Below are 22,605 nucleotides of genomic sequence, written 5' to 3'. Positions count from 1 at the left end.
AGTGTTGGCAGCGTACCTGGTGTGTGATGGGTCCGAATCCATCATCTCTTTGTAGGAATAGAACAAGCCCATATCAATCGTACATCTCAAATATCGAAAGATATCTTTTACACCAATCCAATGGCGTCGCGTTGGCGCAGAGCTATATCTAGCTAACAAGTTCACAACATATGAGATGTCCGGTTTTGTGCATTGGGATAAGTACAATAATGCGCCTATTGTACTAAGTAAGGCACTTCTGCCTCTAGCACATCTTCGCCATCATCCTTTCGACGAAGAGGATCCTTTTCAGGATCAAGACTATGGACGATCATGGGAGTGCTTGAAGGCTTGACCTTGTCAAAATGCCTAAGCATCTATCGACACAGTGCTCAAGTTCTAAACCGAGACATAATCGTGTTCTCCCAAAATCCTTCATCTCAAACTACGGATTTCAAGTGTTCAGCGGTTTCCCTTAACTCTTTAAGGGCTTCTAATGAAGGTCAAGTCCAACATGAACCGCGATAGAATCCGAAACTTGTCATAGAAACGCGTGGGCATATCCCTTCCCAATCAAGTAGTCACTTTAGTGAGCGTTTCAACCTCATTGTAAACGCGCTCCGTGGTCTATAACCTCTTGACTTGGGTAAATGAAGTTCTCCATGAACCTTCATGTATATTCCGTATCTAGATCCCTATAGAGATACGTAGTGACCACATTTGTAAGCTGCATGTTTAGTTATTCGGAAACTACCAAACTGACAGGGTAGTGGAGTGCAATGACATCCATTACGAGAGAATATGTCTCATCGTAGTCGATTCCAGTACGTTTTTTTGTGAGAAGCCTTGCGCCATAAGGCGAGATTATCGTCTCTTTTCCTCACTACGCTTTCTAATGAAGTCCCATTAGTCAACAGGTTTTATGTTAGGAGGTGTTGACATCTCTAGCTCGAAAACCTTCCTCTTCGTTAGAGAATCCATCTTAACCTGGATCGCACGCATCTTTCCATTTAGGCCAAAAACTCTCTACGTTGGCATTCATTCATCAACGGAGCGTGGTTCGGTATCATCGGACTCAACAAACTCATGCGTAACTACATCATCAATTATGATGGAGTTTCTATCCCACGTCTCATGTAAACTAGTGTAATTTTCATAGAGCTCTATATTCTCAGGAATAGGTTCTGACGTTGAGGCGTCCCCCAACGATAACCATAACCCGGAAGATACTCATGAGATGGATTTTGAGTCTTGATGATCAAAGGATTGGAATGTGCCAAAGTATCCTTCGAACCCACGGGCCTCCCACGCATCTTAGTTAGGGCCATGGCCTGTAACGCCAGAGTGCCACTCTCTTTGGCATTGGCGCCATGCCTACCTCCGTGTAGGGTGGCGCTACGTCCTCTCGTATGAACGTCCTTCCTTGCAGGTATGTTTGCAGCATATTTATGTGATCTCGTCACTGTAATAGGGATCGAGATAAGACATAGTGGGGACAGGCCACGACAATTCCTGTCGTTCCTGTTGAACATATGTGTTCTTATCTCCCCTGAACGATGGGAAGACTGTATCATCAAAGTGACAACCCGCAAATCTAGCGGTAAAGAGATTGCCTTGCAAGGGCATTAACTGGCGGACGATTGTTGGAGTCTCAAATCCAACGTAGTTGCCCATTTGTCTGTAAGGACCCATCATAGAGCGTTGTGGCAGCGCAATTGGCACAAAAATGGCTTACTCAAATGTGCGTAAGTACAAAAGACGTGTACCCAGTCACTAGCTGTAACGCAGAGGGACATTGAGTGGCGGTAGGTCGTAGACGAATTAGCATAGCTGCATGCGATATTGCATCACCCCAAGCAGATGTAAGAAGATTCGTGCGCATTACCAATGTTCGGACTACATCGTAGTCATTTCCGTGAGACCAATTGGGTGTGTACATGGGAATGTGATGTCCAACATCAAGCCCATTGCAATATCCATCGAAAGTCTTTCGATGTAAACTCTCTAGCATAGTCAAATCCAATTGACTGAATAGGATGATCTGGGGAGTGAACCCGTTGTCATATGATATGTGCTAGGAGTGTAGCATAAGCAGCATTTATAGGTGGACAATGGCACAACACGTGACCAGCGTGTTTGCGTGTCAACCAACATCATAAAATATTTAAGCGTCCGCAAGTTGGTTGAATCAATCCACAAGATCCCTACGGATTCTTTGTAAGAACAGAATGAGTATTGTCATATCCTTTGCATAGGACGGTCTCAGTCCTAATTTCCCTAAGGAACGGGCTTTGTAAAACGAGCGAGAGGCCTTAGAAGCAACCATTGAGTATTTTGGTTAGGCCTGAGCGTCTGAAATGCTATGTGAAGCAAGTTGGTGATAGCAATATCACCTGGGGAGCCATCACCATGATGGATGCTATCCATGGCGTCATGGATAGGGACTGCACCAGCCCTAGGCTGGTGGTGGACGGAGGCAGTGCCCTAGGCAGCTGCGTCGGTCACACTTAGTCGGGAAATCAATTTTTGATTCATGCTTCGTTTTGCTCGAGAGAAAGGATGTCCGTGTGAAGTCATTGTAGACGGATCATCATATCATGACTAGGATGATCTATCCTGTCGTGACAAAGCCAATATGTGTCTAAATCCAAGAGATCTTCTCGCATAACTTTATTGGATTAATAGCTCAAACAGTGACATAGAATCCACTAGAGAGACACATAAACTTCTCTAAGATGCGTCTTTGTTCGCAATCATTAGAGGTAATGCAAAGGAACTCATTTCCGTCTCTACATGCATTTACATGGAATTCGTTGGCTATTCATAGGGTACGATTTGCCCTAAGAGAGTAGAGAGTTTCTGTGACAACTGTAATCAAGGTGCCATTTGGCAAGTGGAACTTGGGCTATTCCATGTCCTTGAATTAATATTGATGGCCTAGCCATCGTAGTCACAAAGTAATATGCTTAGAATCAAAATTGAGTCATAATGAAAAGAACTCGAAATTTTATTCACAAGCCAACGAAGTACATCATTGTTTCTTTGATCAAAGAAAATCTAATCCAATAAAAATAATATGGCAATCGCCTACATCTCTTGGAAAATAAAGACTTAAACAGAATTGGCGATCTATTGATCCCAGCCAGATTTTGAGTCTTCAACCCTTCACTCTAGATCATCTTCTTGATCTTCTTGTTCCACATAGTGAGCTTCTCTTGCTTCACAATATGCTTTGTAGGCGGTGACAAGTTCTTCACGAGCACTACAAATGTGTGCCCAATGCTCAGACACTCCACATCGAGAACATACATCTCTTTGCTTGAACTCCATTGATTGAGGCGTTTTGAAAGCGTCATTTAGATGGCTCTTAGTGTTGGTGGCGCCACCAACATGGCCAGAGGCATTGCCTCCCTCTCTCTTTCCACGCTTACCTCTTCGGTTCCGTGTTCGCCTATTTTGGCTGTTACCTTCCCAAGTAGAGCGATTATATGGATCAGAATGTCCAGAAGTATACCTAAGATTAGGGTTTCGCTCTTAGCGCTCTCTCTTAGATGTGCGACTATAATTGGATTACAGAATATGTTATGTTTCCACGGATCTCGAATTATAGTTCTTCATAAGGATATTGTCATGCTTTTCAGCGACATTCATAGCTCTAATGAGCTCATGAAACCTTGTGATCCATCTTGCATTTACATCGATTCGATAGTTCTTAGCAACCATCAATGCAGAGACGGGGAAGGTAGAGAGAGTCTTCTCAATCAACATCGCATCTGTGATCTCTTTATCACAGAATTCCATTAAGGATTTAATGTGAAGTGCTTCCGAGTTATAGTCAAGAACTGACTTGAAATCACAGAAGCGGAGGCTATGCCATCTCACTTCTAGGTCAGGAAGCAAGGAGTCACGGACGTTGCCAAATCTTTCTTCAAGTGAGACCCACAGCCTTCTGGGGTCTTCTTCATTCATATACTCGTACTGGAGCGAATCATCCATATGACGAGTCAATAGGATGATGGCTTTTGCCTCTAAGGCTGCTCTATTTGCTTCCAAAGCTTGAGCTTGCTCAACAGTTATCACATACTGGCTAGGCTCGAAAATCATATCCAAGATTCCTACAGCCTTGAGATGCTGGTGGATATCACGAACCCACCTATGATATCCAGAGCCAGTTGTTCCCAATGGAGCAAAGTCCAATTTGTTCAGGTTACTCATCCTGAAAGAGAACAAGAAAATTAGGGTTAGTTTCGGAGCGAAATAGGCTACCACGAAAACATATGAAATTTCTAAGCGTAATCGCTTCCAAGAAATTAGGAATTTCCGAGCGTAGTCGCTTCCAAGAAATTCGATTCCAAGAGATATTGGATTAGATCGAAACAATGATGTAAGTGGTCGATCATAAATTCTCTACAAACTCTAAGTTTGGAGATCTCAACAAGCTCTAAGTTTGGAGTGAGCACGAACCCCCACAGTTCGGCTTTTGGTCTCCCCTATGTAGAGAAAGGGGGGTAGAAGAAGGGATGTTGGAAGTCCCCGAGAAAAGAAGAAGAAATTAAAAAAAACTTCAAAAACGGGAACTTTTAGAAAAAAATTACGTTAAAAATGGCTGGAAAATGACGCCTGAAAAGTCATTGTAGCTGACCGGAAAAAGTCGTCGGAAGTGGCCGGAAAGTCTTTGACCGGGAGTTGACCGTAGACTGTTGACCATTGACCTATGCTGACGTGGCAGTGGGTCCCTGTGTTGACGTGGCAGTGGGTCAGGGTGCTGGCGTGGCAGTGGGTCAGGGTGCTGACGTGTCAGTGGGCCTGGGTCAGTGGGCTTGGGCTTCTGGCCTTCTGGGCTTCTTTTGCTTTCTCCTTTTTTTTTCTTTTCTTTTCTTCTCTTTTCTGCCGGTTAAAGATGCAGCAGCTCAAGTGGCCGGTTCACGCCTTTTTAGGCCGGTTTTTGTAATTTTTCTTCCGGTTCCTGAAACTTCATATCAATGGGCTTCTGCTACCAAAATTTGGTGAAATTTGGAGGTCCGGAAGATGGTAAACTGGTGGAATATTTGCTGCGAGTTGTATGGAGCTTCCGGTGGCCGGTTCGGTAAGTTTCCGGCCGGTTCTTGGGGTGGGGCCGCCGGTTCTGGACTCCTGGGATCGATTCCTTTAAGGTGTGAGGTGGAGGCAGAAAAGGCTTCAACGATTTGTATTCGGATTCAAGGTTTTTAGCTTCTTGAATAAGGGTTTGGTTATTTGATTCAGGGTTAGGGCTTCGTGCTGATAACGTGTTTTAGGGAATATGAAATTAAGAGATATTCGCTGTGTATTCTCATTGATAATAGGGGCCTCTTTATATAGAGGATTACAATGCATAGAATCTCAATCATACAAGGAAAGTAATTCTACATTGATTAGGATTCTAGATCCTTCTAATTAAATCCTATTACCACTAGGTCAAGTAACCTAGAGTTTGGGCTAAACACAAATTAGGTTTTCCTTGAACAGTTTTCTAATTTTCTTTCCTCCAATATTTAGTAAGAAATAGTCCAACTACACTAACTAAAATCTTTACTTATTTTTAACCACTGCAAGTGGCTTAGTAGTTCTTGCCTAGTTGGGTGTGCTCTTCAACCTATGTTCAAACCCCGAAGCTGTCAAAGTGGCCAGGCACTGTGCTGCAATGCACAGTTGGAGCATTTCACATGCGCCGAAGTTATCTTGGGCCTGGGAAGCCTTTGGGTTCCCCTTGACAAAGTAAAAAAAAAAAAACATATTTACTTATTTTTAAGCTTGTCAAGAGTGAAGATCATGGTTAAAAAGAGAAGATCATACTTAAGAAATAGTCCAACTCTTTTTAGACTTGTCAAGAGTGAAGATCTTTGTCAAAAAGAGAAGATGAGATTTTGAACCACATTTCAAGTTTTTAACCCAATCCCGGTTGACAATAACTTCTATTTATGTTAACGGAATGATCAGTGTTGTAGAATGGACTATCTAGATCGATGCCAGACAAGTTTACATATGGGAAAGCATTTCTTGTAGAGAAGCAAAAGCATTTGGCAGCACCAATTTACATCAACGTTAATCGGAAACAATATGATCATAAAACCAAGAAAAATATAAAGTTTTCACCACTGGTTTTAGTCTGGACCTTCTATTTCAAGCATGGCATAATAAATACTGGTCATTACATAAGTAACATAACCCTTCCAATTCCATCAGAGTTTCTGTCATTTGTAAAGGTAATCCCTTTCTTTTGGCCTGTCAACATGTCCTCAGCAGATACATTCAGAATGCCACTTGCATCAATGTCAAAGCAGATGTTGAACTTAGGAACACCCTTGGGAGCTGGAGGAATATCTTGGAGCCTAAAGTCACCAAGAAAGTAATTATTCACAGTTGTTATACTCTCACCCTCATAAACAGAAAATTTTACAACAGCTTGGTTATCATGCCGAGTAGTGACAGTATAGTTCCTCCTGATAGGAATGCTGGAGTTTCTTGGAATCACAACTGTCATGTCCCGTTCTCGCCCAGTCTCAACACCTAGTGAAAAAGGTGTGACATCCAAAAGACTAAAGTCTTGAAGCTTCCCATTTCCATTCCCACTCAAAACTGCAGCCTGAATAGCAGCACCTTGTGCAATAGCTTCATCAGGATTAATGGCCTTGCACAACTCCTTACCCTCAAAAACATTTTGCAATAGTTGTTGAACCTTGGGAATTCTAGAGGAGCCACCAACAAGAACAACATCATCAACACTTCCTTTGTCCATTTTAGCATCCTTCAAGCATTTCTCTACGGGCACCATACACTGGTTAAAGAAATCCTTGTTGATCTCTTCAAACTTGGCACGGGTAAAGTTTATGTAGAAATCAGTATTCTGATACAAACAGTCAATTTCAACATCAGTTGAAAATGAAAATGACAGTCGCCTCTTTGCCTTCTCACAAGCACTTTTCAGCTTCCCAAGAGCTTTCGGGTTTCCATCAATATCCAAATTATGGTTCCTTTTGAAATGCTCAACACAATGCTTCACCATTTGGCTATCAATGTCTTCACCACCAAGGTGACTGTCTCCAGCTGTGGCATTCACTTGAAAGATACCACCACTAATGGTAAGTAGTGACACATCTAAAGTACCACCACCAAAATCAAACATCATCACGGTTCTCTTTCTATACCAACTGGCCTTCTTGTCAAGACCATAAGCGATGGCTGCAGCAGTTGGTTCATTGATCATCAGCATCACCTTCAGGCTAGCTGTGATGGCAGCATTTTTGGTAGCATACCGCTGTGAGTCACTGAAGTAAGCAGGGACTGTGATAACTGCATTTTTAACAGTTGAGCCGACGTAGGCCTCAGCAATCTCCCGCATCTTTAAGAGGACCATGGATGAGATATCTTCAGCAGAATACTGTTTCTCTTGGCCCATGTGGGTAACCACAATCATAGGCTTATCATCAGGACCTTCAATGACCTTGAATGGCCAGAGCTTTATATCACTTTGAACAGAAGCATCGCTGAATCTCCTACCAATTAATTCTTTGCTTCTGAAATTGGTGAGAGAAATAGAATCAGAACCCCTCCAAGCAACTTAGATTTTGCAAAGGCAACAGGCTAAAACAAAAATCTAAGAAATTGAGTGACAACATACTTCTTTACTAACAAAATTAACTAAAACCATTTAATGTTTCTGTAGTTTCACCGCTTCGTAAATATGTTGAAACATTAAGCCTCTAAACAGCTGGAACCATAACAAGAAACACAACATGGAGTCAACCTCATTCAAACATGGGGTAAAGAAATAAAATTTATATCTACTTGAAGTAGCAGAAACAAATAAAACAAAGATAAAGATAAAAATTAGAACATCAAAACTATGAAACAGGCTAAGATAAAAATTTATTCAGAATTTGGTGACAACAGTCTTCTTCTAACAATGCTATGTTAGTATAGTTTCACTGCAAAGTAACCTTTATTGTTAACTCAATAATTCAAAACATGAGATACTGAAAAATGGTCAGCTAATCAAAGTGACAGACAAAAACAAAACCGAGAGTGAAATGAAGAAAGATCACTTAATCACTGCATCAATCGTTATATATATACACATTTAATCTGAGGGAAGAAACATTTTTATGTATGTATATATGGGATGATAACCTTACCGAATATGGAGTTTGTAGGGTTTCTGATGATCTGGTTGAATGCTGCATCACCTACAAACGTCTCAGTATCAGTGAAGGCAACTTGAGATGGAGTAGTCCTGTTGCCCTGATCATTCACTATGACTTCTGCATGATCATGCTGCCATACCGCCACACACGAGTATGTTGTCCCTAGATCAATACCAATTGCATGAACTTCTTCTCCTGATGCCATTCTCAGCTTAAAAACTCAGATCAGAATAAGGAATGTGAATGATGTCAGAGAAAGCTTTATCCTTGTGAGAGTTTATATGGCTAGAGTGGTTACGAGAGGGGTAAGGAGAAGTCCTAGTTGTGTTGGTATATTAAGTTGTAGGATTAAATTATACTTTTGATGGTGCCGCAATGAATGATATTTTTCTGTATAGATTATTGTGCAGGGAATTACTTTGGAATGCAATTAGTCTCAAGAATATATTTTTGGTGCATTGGTTTTTGCCAAAGCACAAATTTCCATCATAAATACACAAACCCCAATTGTGAATAAGTTGTGATAACCTAAACTTTGCCTTGCAACATCTTTTCAGCTACCATAATTACTCCACCAAAACTTTTCAAATGAAACATGGAAGCTTGTGATGTTTAACAATTTTAGACAGTCTCCTACAGAAGAATGCCAAAATGCCCTACTTTTGCAGTAAACAAGTATTGGTAATGCCATTAAGGTTTTTCTTTTCATGTTTGGGAAGATACGAGCTTCAAACATTTTTCATATAAAAAATGTGAACAATTTGTTGAGTAAAGAAAGAGGCGGTACAACGCTAAACAGAGACTCAGGCTTTTTATCATTAGAAGTTTAGAACAGAACTAGTTGTCCACAATGTTAAGAACATAATTGATAAATACATTGGCTGCTGAATGATGAGAACATAAATGAAACAAAGAAGTTTAGAACAGAACTAATAGTCCACAATGTCAAGAACATAATTGGCAAACATACAATGGCTGCTGAATGATGAGAACATAAATGAAACAAAGAGAATATGCCCCAGCTGCAATTTGGTTAAACTGCATATGCTACTTTACTCTTCAGCAAACCATATTAAGATTTCTTACATCACAGTCTCAATTCCTTCATAAGTTCTTCTATCCTTGTTGAATTTGATCCCTTTCTTTTGTCCGGTGGACAGGTCCTCGGCAGAGACACTCAAGATACCATTTACATCAATATCAAAGCAAATATCAAATTTAGCTTCACCCGCAGGAGCAGGAGGAATGTCCTCAATCTCAAATGCACCCAAAAAGTTATTCTCTAAGGTCGTTTTACTCTCACCCTCATAAACGCGGACCTGAACAACAGCTTGATTGTCATACATAGTATAAAAAATCTCCTTCTTCATAACTGGTACTTTGGTGTTTCTTGGAATCACAACAGACATGAAATGCTTTCTAGTTTTTTTTTCTTTGCTCAAGAAATGACTTTTAGCAGTCTCCACACCAAGTGATAGAGGGGTGACATCCAAGAGTGTGAAGTCTCGAAGCTTTCCAATTAGATTACCACCACCACTCAAGAAAGCAGCTAAAACAGCAGCACCACATGCCACAGCCTCATCTGGATTAATGCTCTTGCAAAGCTCCTTCCCCTGGAACAGATTCTTTAATAGCTGTTGAACAATGGGAATTCTAGAAGACCCACCAACCAGAACAACATCATGGACGCTGCTACTGTGCATGTTAGCATCCCTAAAACACTTCTCAACAGGCTCCAAACATTGATTGAAAAAATCTGAGTTGAGTTCTTCGAATTTGGCACGGCTCATGCTTATACAAAAATCAGTATTCTGATACAAACAATCAATTTCAATGTCAGTTGCATATGTAAGTGAAAGTACCCTCTTTGCCTTCTCACATGCGGTACTTAATCTTCTAAGTGCTCTAGGGTTATCACTAACATCCAAACTATGCTTCTTTTTGAACTGCTTAACACAATGTTGAACCATTCTATTGTTGAAATCTTCACCTCCAAGTCGAGTGTTTCCAGCGGTGGCCTTGACTTCAAAGACACCATCGCCTATCGAAAGCAATGTCACATCCAAAGTACCACCCCCCAAATCAAATATCAGCACATTTCTCTTGCTATACCAACCAGCCTTCTTGTCAAGCCCATATGCAATGGCTGCTGCTGTTGGTTCATTGAGAACTTGCATTACCTTTAGCTCTGCGTTCACACCGGCAAATTTTGTAGCTTGACGCTGTGCATCATTAAAGTAAGCAGGCACTGTGATGACTGCATCTTTCACCTTTGAACCAATGTAGGCTTCAGCAATTTCCCTCAACTTTACTAGAACCATGGATGAGATTTCATCAGCAGAAAATTGTTTCTCCACACCCTTGTGGGTAATCACTATGAGGGGTTTATCACCAGGACCTTCAGTAACCTTGAAGGGCCAGAGCTTCCCATTTGAACAGAGGTGTCACTGAATCTTCTACCAATCAATCTCTTTGCATCTACAAGTTGGTGTCAATTAACATTTAAAATATGATCAGACAGCAAAATAACCAGAAAAAATATGAGTATTTTGATAGAGAAATAACAGAACTACATCATCATATTGTTAGAGGCTGACTTTTGATATGAGCATTCATTAGTAATTGTAATAGTACTGTTGAACGAAAAAATTTATATTGTCATGAGCACTGGCTAGCAGTTATCATAGCTGAAAGTAGTATGAGAGGATGTGAGAAAGTCTATGCTTTTATACGGTAATCCAGATCCTCGATCTACTAGGGCTTTGTGGGATGGTTTATAGTTTCATAAATCATAGGGTGTATGAACAAAAGAGAGGCATGCTGGACTTCAAATTTGTGTGAGCACAGATCAAATGTGAATCTTGGATTTCCAAATTGCAATACACAGCTAGGATTGACGCAAACAAAAACAGCAAAAGCAGAAAATAATCCATGTCCTTTGTAGCTCCATTACAGGAAAAGAATAATGGGTAGATTAATATATTTCAAACCAGCATTCCAAAGTGAAAAATAAAGAATGATTAAGAAAATAAACAAAAAGATTAAAGAAATAGAAGAAGGCTTGGAGGATGATAAATAAAATTTGTACATATGCAGATGACTGTTGGAAATTTAGCTTACCAAAGATGGAGTTAGCCGGGTTTCTGATGACTTGGTTAAATGCTGCGTCACCTATTAACTGCTCAGTCTTGGTAAAAGCAACATAGGATGGAGTGGTCCTGTTTCCTTGATCGTTCAGTATCACTTCTACATGGTCCTGCTGCCACACCGCCACGCACGAGTAGGTTGTTCCGAGGTCAATTCCAATTGCATGGTTATCTAGTTCTCTTGCCATTCTCAGCTGAAAAACTGAAAGAAAAGTATAAATGAAAGAAGTGAAATAGCCTCACAGAATGCAGAAGATCAATGATTATTCTGTTGTTATATCAGCATGAAAGAAAGAGAAAGGGTGCTAATTTAATGGGTAAGAGGAAAGCTTGTGGGGGAATGTAATAGACTAATAGGTACATAGAATTTATTTCAGGTTCATTATTCTCTACGTATTCCAATGTATCAGCCTATAGGTATTTTGACGCTCACTGGAGTTCATAACACTATATAGTTTGGTTTGATCAATTTGAGTTCAAGTTTGGGTTTCGAAAATCATCCAGGCAAGTAACAGGAAACCTCAATAGACTTGGCTATATGATTATGAAGCTGAGATATCTCAATTCAGCTTTATTTGAGACTAAAATTTTATCCACTAAAAGAGTCCAAATTGAACTTTAATGTAAACAAACATAAATAGAAGTTGATCACATAATGGAGTGATCACTTGACCAAGCCAAGCTTCACGTTGTAAAAGGGCTGATTCAAATAATGGACTGATTGCCTAGCAGTTGAGTCTTGAAGTGATCACTTGGGAAAATACCAGTTACTTGATTGACAAATACATACTTCAGTTTCAGATGAACAAAGAACAAATGGTCTCTTCAACAATTTTCATTTCATGTATCAACTGAAGCGCGAGATAATAACTAAACAAGTTCATTTCATCAAACTAACCACTCCCCCTCAGCATTCAGCACATCAACAACTCCTTTAGAATAAGCTTCAACATAAACATTAGTAAAAGCAGTTGTACCTATGGTGAGATTCAACTAAAACCTTCTAAAATCAAACTGATTTTTACAAACATGCTTTATAAGTCTTAGCAGGCAATAAATTCTAAACCCTTACCTCATCTTCCCAATTCCCTCAAAACTTGTTCTGCCTTTGTTATTTATAATCCCTTTCATGTGGTCGCTGTTAATATCCTCAGCAGAGACACTGAAGATATCATTGGCATCAATGCTAAAGCAGGTCTGTAACTGGGGGACACCCTTGGCAGCTTGATATATTCCATCAAGCATAGTCATCCAGAAAGTTATTATCCACTACCTTCGTACTCTGATCACCTTCATAAACAGAGAATCTGCCACTAGTTTTGCAGTCGATGGATGTACTAAAAGCACAGTTCTTCTTGGTGGGAATTCGAGTGTTTCTTGAAATAACAACCATCATGGCACCTCCCGTTGCACTCTCCACGCCAAGTGACAGAATGGTGACATCCAAGAGTCTGGTGGCCCATTCCCCACTCAATCTGCAGCTTCGGCAGCAACTATGGTAGTACCTCATCTACATTAATGTCCTTGCACAACTTCTTCGCCTTGAAATTTTTTTGCAAAAGCTGTTTCACCTTCAGAATTCTGGAAATGATTACTCGAATCCAAACTGGCAATCTCACTTGTAGACAGTCTCCTCTTTTCTCTCCCACATACATGTATCGATGCCTCAATAACTCTGGACTTTCCACTAATTTACCATTCTGCTATCGAAGTCTTCACACCAAGGTGATTGTCTCCAGCAGTAGCCTTCACTTCAAAGTTACCATCCCCCTGTGGCAAGTAGTGGAACATCTAAAGTACCACCGCCCAAATCAAATACCATCACATTTATCTGACTATACCAACCCGACTTCTTATCAAAGCAATATGCAACAGCTGCTGCAGTTGGTCCATTGACAATACAACGCACATTTACGCCAGCAGAAACAGCAGCATGCCAGTGTCTTTGGTATTGAAGTAAACTGGCACAGTAACAACTGTATTTTTAACAGCTGAGCTGAAATAGGCCTCGGCAGTCTCTTGCATCCTTGCAAGAAAGCATGGCTGAGATTTCATCTGCAGCAAACTGTTGCTCTTGACCAGTTATGTAACCGCAATCACAGGCTTGTTACCATGACCTTTAGTGGCTGAAGTTTCAAATCATTTTGAACAGTGGTAACACTGAATCTCCAGAGAATTAATTGTTTTCATCTGCAAATTCATGCGAAATTTAGATATACAATTAGACAAAGGAAAACTAGAACCGGTTAACACACATACCAACAGTTTAAGATGGGTAACAAAATAGCAACAATAGAATCAATCTGATATGCATTTAAGCATTTTAACACATTCCATGTTTCATAATGCCCAGTAACATTGACACTCACACTGTCATACGAAACAACATATACTATTACAAATTTACAATAAGATGGATATCAGCTAATTAAAAGAAACACAATTGTAGTTAACCTTTAACTTTGGAATCTTTACTAAAGAACTGAACTCTAAAATGAAAGTCTAATCTAAAATGGAAGAGTTTGTTACTTACAATCTAATCTAAATGAAACTCCCATACAACAAAATAACCCTCAATGCTGTAGTTAAGGAATAAGGAGAAAACCTTGGAATGAAATTACTAATCAGTCTTCATTATTCATTTTATTGGTTCTATTTTTACATCAAATCAAGGTTTAACAATGCCAAAGTAGAAATTTTCAATCTTTAATACACAATCAAACCCCAAATCTGACAACAGTTCATTGGCCTTGTAATACATTTTCAGCTACCATACTGGTTAGTAGTGACTACTGCATTATGGCTGTTATGCAACCTTACTAATTCTACCAAACCAAAACAAAAAATGGTGTCCAGAATACACGATTCAATATTTATCTGTCCATCATCGATTTATTTCAATCTAGAACCCTATTATCATCATCAGAAAAAAAAAAAAAAAAATGGAGAGAGTTACATGATAAGGTACCAGGTTAAATTGGGTTGCCGCCCGTTAAAGTGAGGCAGAACTTCTGAGAAAGCATTTACTTGATGATTGTTTGTGGAAAGCTTGAATCGTGGTTTGTGTTATGAGTTATGACTTGTGAGTGCCGTGCTATGGCACAGGTTTAGGCTCCAATAACGGGCCTTGTAAACGAGGCCATGTAACACTCGCTCAACACTGGTAAATGATGGGCCTTGTACCCGTGCCTTTCGGGCCTGGTAAGAGGAAAATACATTTATCTGGCCATTTTTAAATTACTCTTTTTCTTTTATTTTTTATTTTTTATACGAATTGAGGATGGAAGCCACTAACTATTGGAATCGATTTTGCTCAAATGAATTTTAGTTATAAAATTTATTTTACAATGACCACAATTAATTTAGGGGTCTTGACCAAATGCCCAAATTTGGCCTGAAGTGTACTCACTTACACCACCAACAAATTAGAGTTCTCACTTACCACATTTAAATGCAAAAAGATACATTTAAACTCTAATAATCTAGAAGTTACGCCAGTGACACTCATTCTCTCTTCACAGACTCATCTCAGTAGTCTCTCTCTATACACCGAGAGCGCTGGAAATTATGGCGGCCAAATCGAACGGATTTTGCACATCGGCGCCACCAGAATCGCACCGTCAAGGTCGACAAAGTGGATAAGAAGATAGATCGTGCTGCCCATTGACTCGTCGTAGAGAAAAGAGGGTAGGGTTTGAAATTGGGGGTTTTGCTTAACGAAATTGAAGAATGACCGGCAGTCTCCGAAGACGAGATCAACGTTTAGGACGAAGACTCTGAGGCAGTTGGATTGATCGTGGGATTCGAGGTCGAAAGTGAAGCAGGCGATGCCGTCTTGGTTCAATGGAGTAGCTAGAAATGTTAACGAGGAGGTGATTATACTAAACAAAAATGAAGTTCATCAATTAACATAAAATTACATTATTTATTGTTTAAAAAAATTGCATATATTAGTATATATGTCATTCTTTTGATAGAAAAAAAAATATAAATCATTAAAATACTTAAAAATAACAATTCTCTGTGGAACAATTATTGTTCAAGTAAATCCAAAATATGTCTCTGGCCCAAACTCTAAGTTAATTGACCTAGTGGTAGGGTTAGAATTAGAGATAATATCGGAGAATCTTGGAGATATCCAATCAATGTAATATTACTTTCCCTCGTACAACTTTGATTCTATATCTTGTAATCCTCTATATAAAGAGACCCCTATTATCAATGAAAGTACGACTCAGTTCTCTCTCCATTTCAGTTTTCCTTAAACACGTTATCAGCACGAAGCCCTAACCCTGAAACCCTAAAATCATAGCCTTCAAACCCTAGCAACCACCGCCGCATATATTCAAGCCCCCAATCCCAGGAGTCCAGAACCAGTGGCGCCACCCCCAGAACCGGTCGGAAAAGTACCGAACCGGCCCTCCAAGAAGAGAAAAAAGATATCAGCCCGATTCACAAGCTTCCAGACCTCTTTTCATCCTCAAACCTGGCCATCATCGCCGCCCTGACCCCAGACTCCAGGAACCGGAATCACCACCACAGGAACTGGCCAAAAACTGACCGGACCGGTACCTGATCCGCCAGCTAAAGAATAAAAAAAAGGAAGAGAGCAGCCCAGTGCAAGAAGCAACCGAGCCCAGAGCAAGAAGCAGCCCAGAAAGAAAAAGAAAGGCGCGCGACCCATAAAGAAAAGAAAAGGGACGCGGCCCAGCAAAAGAAAAAAAGGAAGAAGGTGGACGTGAGCCCAGAAGAGAAGAAAGAAAGAAGGAAAATAAGAATTAAAAAGAAGTGGGCTCAGTAGGCTTGGGCCTAAGCAGAAAAAAAAAAAAAGGAAAGAAAAAAAAGGAAAGGCAGCCCACCAGCCAACCACCGCCGGCCGCCAGCTACTTTTCTGGCCACTTTTGGTTTGCGGCCAAAGTAGCATCGTTTTGCGGAAGTTAATAGTATATATACATGCACTACTAGAAAAAACACATACAAGGACATCCAACAAGGACACATAATTTATGTAGTGTCCTTGAAGGTTTTTAAGGACACACAACGTGAAATTGAAATTTTTTTAGTGGGTGGACAGTTTTTAAGGACACCTGAAACCATTTATATTGTGTCCTAATATATATTGGGCTCCAAAACTTAAATCTAATTGAAATAAAGAAACTCGGCACCATGTACAGTACTTCGGGTTTTCAGCTCCCTCCCCAAAATTTCACTTCCCTCTCCAAATTTCACTTCCCTCCTTCCGCATTTTCGACTTCCCTCTTCAATTGAAACCCTACCCAATTAGAGAAAAGATGTTCCATTCACTATATTTCCAGTTTTTAGTTGTAATAGAAAAAAAGAAAAAGAATCTGGAGTTGAAAACAGATTCGATCTGTTTCGACTCGGTGGATGAGGCGGCTACTATTTGAGTGGGTTAAACTCGGAGTGAGGTTACTTGGTGTGAGAGATACTCTGGGTTGACAGATTCTAGGAAGAATTTCAGTACAAGGTGAGGTTACACCATCGAAATTGGGGGTTAATCGATCCCAATTTTTTTTTTCCTGTCTGTTTTTCTATTGTTGGGTTGAATGTTCTATTACTCGGTGACTTCCAGCTATTGTAAGCAGTGGTGTTGGTGATTTTATGTCGTCGTATGTGGGTTGTGCATAAAATCTCTTGCTTGGTGTTGAGGTATGAGTCCAACTGTTTCAGTTCAATTCAACTCTCTTTATTATTAATTGTGAGAATGCGTTCTATTTGCCAGTTGTTGGGAATCTGAGAGTCCCAAAGGATAGTGTCGGATTTTTAGGCACTAAGTGGGTTCTGAATATATCTGCATTTTGTTTACGAGCAATTGAAAACAATATCATGAAAGTAGTACTGCTAAGTGATGTTTTTGCTGTTTGTCTTATAAGCTTGAACTTTTTTACTCTCTCTAGTAGGTTCTTGATAGTATTACTATAATCATGATTGTCGTGTTGAATCATACTTGAAGAAAAAGGGTGTTGCAATATGTTCATTTGAATTTGTGGTTTCAGGCATGATTTTGTGATTTCAATTAGTAAAACATTGATGCTTTGTCGTCGAAAGATTATTGTGGTTCCTTAGTTCCTGACAATTGTTAGCAAGATCTGTAGTTAATTTTATGTAGACATTATCTCCTTCATGTCATGTGTAGATCATGAAGTGGATAATTAGCTGGCATTATGTTCTAAAAGAAAATGGACCTTCTGCACCTTCTGCATATAATATCTCATATTGATTTAGGTTTTACCAAGTCTTCAGCTTGAATCATACAAGAATGCTTTAAGTCGGTGGTAATAGTAATAGGTGTTGAAAAGAGTATCAATAGGTGTTGGTGATTCTATCTATGGTCAGTGTACTTCTTTGCTTCGGTGTATTCAATTGATAATGTTGAGTTTCTAGATTTAAAACTAAAATGAAGTATGACTTTTGTGATTATTAAAATTTCTGACCAGGTAGTGGTTGTGATTTGAATCTTATGTTTTTAGTGGTCGATACTCATAATAGGCATAATACTTTAGGATTGAGTTTGCTAACAATGTGAAAACTTGGGCAAAGTGAAAACTAGGAGTGAGAGAGTTTGCTTTGCTAGTTGTCTGTTTGAGTTACTTTTGATTGATTTCATCATAAATTAAAGAACAGGAACTTAGACAGTTGTTTATTAGTTGTTATTTGATTGCTAGTTGTTTATCTTTTTAGTGGTTGATACTCATGATCCTAATCAGTCGTTTGTTGTTGGTATCGGATTGGGTCTTCAAAAAATAGAACACCCATTTAACAATACTAGTAATTGTGCAGATCTACCAGTAATATTACCAGGATGAGTCTTGAATTTTGATTCCGTCAAGAGGAATGATGCCATTGGGCACCCTGCTACTGTGACTACTAGAGGGTAAGTAAATAGCCTTATATGGAGACTATAGATCTAGTCTCTAAACAAATAGGTTCATAGTATAATATGGATACTATCTACAATGAGATGAATTTCATATTTTCTTAGATAATCTTAATAAACTTTCTAGTTCTAGCATAACAATGGCTTTGGATGTATAAGGATTGCCACATTCTTGAAGGATAAGTAACTGATTGGATTTGGAAGACTGTCAACTAATAAAAGTATAAACTTTACCTGTTTGTACTTTTGATATGACTCAAAGGAGGATTTACAGTTGTTTATCCTCGCAAGGAGATAAGCTGATAGTTATTGAAATTTGTAATTTCATTAGGAAAATTTGGGTTTGTTGATTGATATGTTTCGAGTGGTAGGGACCTTTCTGGAATTCTTCTCTTTCAGTTTGCGACTTGTCCTTTGTATGGGTTATTTGGCTGGAAAGAAATAGTACTATATTTAATCACATGCTAGCTAATTTGGATCTTCTTTCACACATGATTGTATTATGTACAACAAAGCAACATGTATCATATGGTTATGGAGGGATTAGTAACATAGAAGTTTTAAGAAATAGAATAAATGGAGAAAACAGAGTGTGTTAATAGCTGCTGTAGTTTGAGAAAACCTGGAGAAGTAGAGAAGAAAGGGAGGAGAAGAGAGACAAGAAGATAATACCAAGGCAATAAGTCTTCAACAAAACTCAAAATTTCTTTCGTTCTCTATCTTGACATTACATAGTTCAGATCAAATAGGAACTGCATGGTGAAAATAACTTCCATTTGGTTTTGCAACTAGCTCAGATCAAGTTACAGATGAGGAATATGCATCAGGTTCTCCTCTTTCCTATCAACTACTTGCATGAAGTAGAATATTGTGGAAGTGCTTCTCTGATTGCTTGTAGTTACTTTCACCTTATCAATTTTAGTTGTACTCCCTATATTAATCTTTGCACTGATTTATGTTACTCCAATTTTAGTGAATTGCTTATGCCTAATTAACCATGTGAGTTTTCAGTTTCTGACAATTCATAACTAATTAAAAAGGTCTTGACCACATTACGTGCATGCTACTCTACTCTGCTATCCACATCCATGTTTTTCTCGTTATGAAACAATATTGCACTCCCACTCTTCTTACTCATCTCCTTCTGATGCACAGAGAATCCATGGAAGAGGGGCTACTAGCTCTATCAGGGTCAAAGTCCAATATCAATGGAGCTTCAGGTGTTGTGGTTCTTACTGAGCTCTCCATGATGCAGTGCCATTAAGATGTTTAATGCTCAAAAGGGAAGAAGGAATCGTAAAGCAATTCATCGGGAAGTGGTTAAAGTACATTTCTACTTTTTGGTTTTCCTTGGATCTGATGGTAAAAAATTATTGGGAAGAAATAAATTATTGAAACTCTAAGCTGCTCAATTCTAAATATGGTTAGTAATACTATCTCAATGGTTAGTAATAAGGTCAATGAGCTCAGTTTTGTGTACTGCTGGTTTTGATTAGTTGTGAATGCTTACTAGGTTGCTTTTTAATCTAGTTCTTTTTTTTTAGTGTAATACCCATGTTGTAATAAATATATCTATTGACATTTCAGTGCTTTGACTGTGAGACAAATTGTAGTTGTCAAATATGATTAGAAGCTTTACTTCAACTGCCAAATGATTGGCATATGGCAAAGATATCATGTATTTCTTACCTTGTAGACTGATATAAATTAGTGCTTTTAGATTAGCTTTGCATAATGATATTAGTGTTTTTGTTAGTAGGTTCAGAGTTGAATATATTTGTTAAATCTTTGTTTTTGAGATTGTCTTTCTGACTGTATTATATGATTGCAGATATGATTGCAAGGTGATGGGAGGTTCAAGTTCAATCTTCTTGCAAGGGAATTAGAGGGCTGGAAATTCTGAGACATGTCTGAAGCTAGGAAGTGACATTATTTTGACTGAAAAGGTTAGAAAGTTCTATCTCTTATAAACATTGTTTTCTGAATTGAAGGCTTGAATTAGAAAGTTATGTACTCAATTTGTGGGTCGGTTTGGATTTGAAGTGATTTTAGGGTTTGCAATTGAGTAATTGGTGAGCAAACGATTTGAGTTTGAGAATTTGGCTTCATGAACTCTCGTTTTTCTGAATTCAATTTTACTTGAAATTATAGAAACTGCAATCTGCTTCAGAAAAAATTGATAGGATTGGTTGACTGGCACAGTGAATATTGTATTGATAGAGGATCTTGCTTTTATTTTGGTTATACGTAGTCTGGTTTATAATGACTTCTTTTGTTTCTCTTTTCTTCCTATTGGTTTGCTAATGCAATGCTAGAACTTGTGGATGTATAAAAAGAATAAGGAGAGATTATGTAGCCTCTGCTGTAATTCACACCTCTTTTGTGTTAATATCAGTGGATTTACTGCATAACGTGATGACTATGGGGTTCTAGTTATTCATCTATATGCTGTGATTGTCATTCATACAATTGTTAATGTCCGCACTGCATACTAATGTCTTGTGTTCTTTTTATCTGGACTTGGGTCTATTTTGATGCTGCTATTAATATTTATCAATTGTACTTGTACCTCTTCTATCTTAATTTGTTAAATTTATTGTTTTCTTAAGGTTCAACCCTGCAGTGGTATTTGGAGTGACAACTGCTCTTTGAAAATGGGAAGAAGACACCCCTTCATACTTGCAGGATCTCTCATTGTCTCTGTTGCCATAAGTCAATCATTGCAATTTATTTTCATTTTATTTTGAATCAATTAATGCTTGCATTTTTATTTGCTAAACTAACTGTTGTAATTTAGGTGGTATTAATCAGATTTTCTGCAGGCATTGGATACTTATTAGGAGATCCACACGAGCATTGCAGGTCTGTCGCTTTCTTTTGATTCTTTATTGCAAAAATTCATCTATTGGTAGCCAACTCATGTAACGAAATGCAGACTGAGGTGGGTGAATTATCTGAGGCCAGACCTTAAGAAGGGGTAGATAACTCATGAAGAGAGCATAATTCTAGAGCTGCATGCTAGGTGGGGGAACAGGTAAATATTTTTCTTCACTTCTTCTTCTTAGTGTGTACTAGTGTATTCATTAAAGCCTTATGGATCTTCCTCTATTTGTTATTTCAATTTTAATTAGATTACTTATATGCCTCATGCTTGAATGATGTTATAAAAAAATTGGCAATGATAGAAAGTTGCTTGTTTCTTTTTCTTTTCTACAGGAACTCACCTAGCTTACATGAGTTTTGTTTTTTTGGGGAATTTGCAGGTGATGTAAATAACTACTGTGTTAGTGTAGTCTATCTCAAATACTAAATATTTACTCATGGTTGATATCCAATCAAAAGATTAGTATTCATTAGTTATTTTTTCAAGTTCATTTTGTAGTCACTTCAAACTTATTTTGTATGTATATTAATGTACGTATTTTGGTGAGTAATATAGTCTTTTTGGTGGTTTTAAGATACTTTGATATATTTTTTTGGATACTTTTCAACTTTTAAGGACACGGTTTATGTGTCCTTATAAGCAGAGGATGACACTTCCATTTTGTTTTGAGAACACAAGAAATGTGTCCTAATAGGGAAAAGAGGACACATTTCTAAGCTATGAGGAAACATTTTATGTATCCTCTAATGGATACAAGGACACTTATTTTGCATTTTTGAGGACATTGTTTAAGTGTCCTAATAGGGAAAAGAGGACACATTTCTATTGATATGAGAACACATTTTTTGTGTCCTCTAATGGATTCTAGGACACTTATTTTTCGCTTTTGAGGACACTGTTTATGTGTCCTAGAAGGGAAAAGAGGACACTATTTCGGTGTCCTTGTAAAAGACTTACAATGACTCCCGGATAGAGGACTCTTTTTTAAAGAGTCCTTGTATGTATTTAAGGACACGGTTTCAATGTCCTTAAATCATGTTTTTCTAGTAGTGATGATTTGGGCAGGTTGAATTGATTTGTGGCACATGTAGTTATAAAAGTTTTGCAGTGGGAATTAAATGCCCTTGAGAAGGACAAGGATCCATTTATTGAGGATTTTTCTAAGGTGAGTTTCTTCCTTGTTTTCTCCATGTATTTGTTATATTATTACAGTTCTATGCATTAATTCATGAATTTCTTATTCTTTGCAATCAAAAGACCGGTCCGAACCCAAACTTGAGCAAACGGAGCACAACCTTGCCCACAAGGTTTGTCTTGCTGCGTTTTAGACCACCGAGGAAAGGAGCCTCCGAGATACAAATTGAAACTACACCATTCCATAAACGGCAACAGAAGCTCGTCAATGTTGAAGCCGAGCAATGGAGGCTGCACCGGGGCGACCAGAGAAGAAAAAGAAGGCTTGTGAGGGGGCTGGGGGGCGGTGTCGCTGCTGCTGTCGGAGGAGGAGCCAGCCATTCTGCCCGGGCACGACGAAGA

At 38.8% G+C, this 22,605-nt stretch overlaps 1 protein-coding gene and 2 pseudogenes across 1 annotated transcript; all 3 read right to left on the bottom strand.

Moving 5' to 3' along the window:
• Positions 1-6,148: 6,148 nt before the first annotated feature.
• On the bottom strand, positions 6,149-8,346 carry LOC112170524 (heat shock cognate 70 kDa protein). The gene is made up of 2 exons (XM_024307855.1): positions 8,133-8,346; positions 6,149-7,506 (listed from the first exon to the last, which is right to left on the bottom strand). The coding sequence occupies exons 1-2, from the start codon at positions 8,344-8,346 to the stop codon at positions 6,149-6,151; spliced, it is 1,572 nt and encodes a 523-aa protein (XP_024163623.1).
• A 677-nt stretch (positions 8,347-9,023) lies between these two features.
• LOC112182688 lies at positions 9,024-12,496 on the bottom strand (annotated as a pseudogene).
• Positions 12,497-12,974: 478 nt separating this feature from the next.
• LOC112170516 lies at positions 12,975-20,895 on the bottom strand (annotated as a pseudogene).
• Between the last annotated feature and the right edge of the window lie 1,710 nt (positions 20,896-22,605).

Source organism: Rosa chinensis, chromosome 1, assembly GCF_002994745.2.
Source record: "Rosa chinensis cultivar Old Blush chromosome 1, RchiOBHm-V2, whole genome shotgun sequence".
Classification (NCBI taxonomy): domain Eukaryota; kingdom Viridiplantae; phylum Streptophyta; class Magnoliopsida; order Rosales; family Rosaceae; genus Rosa; species Rosa chinensis.
This window is presented reverse-complemented; position numbering and strand designations above follow the sequence as displayed.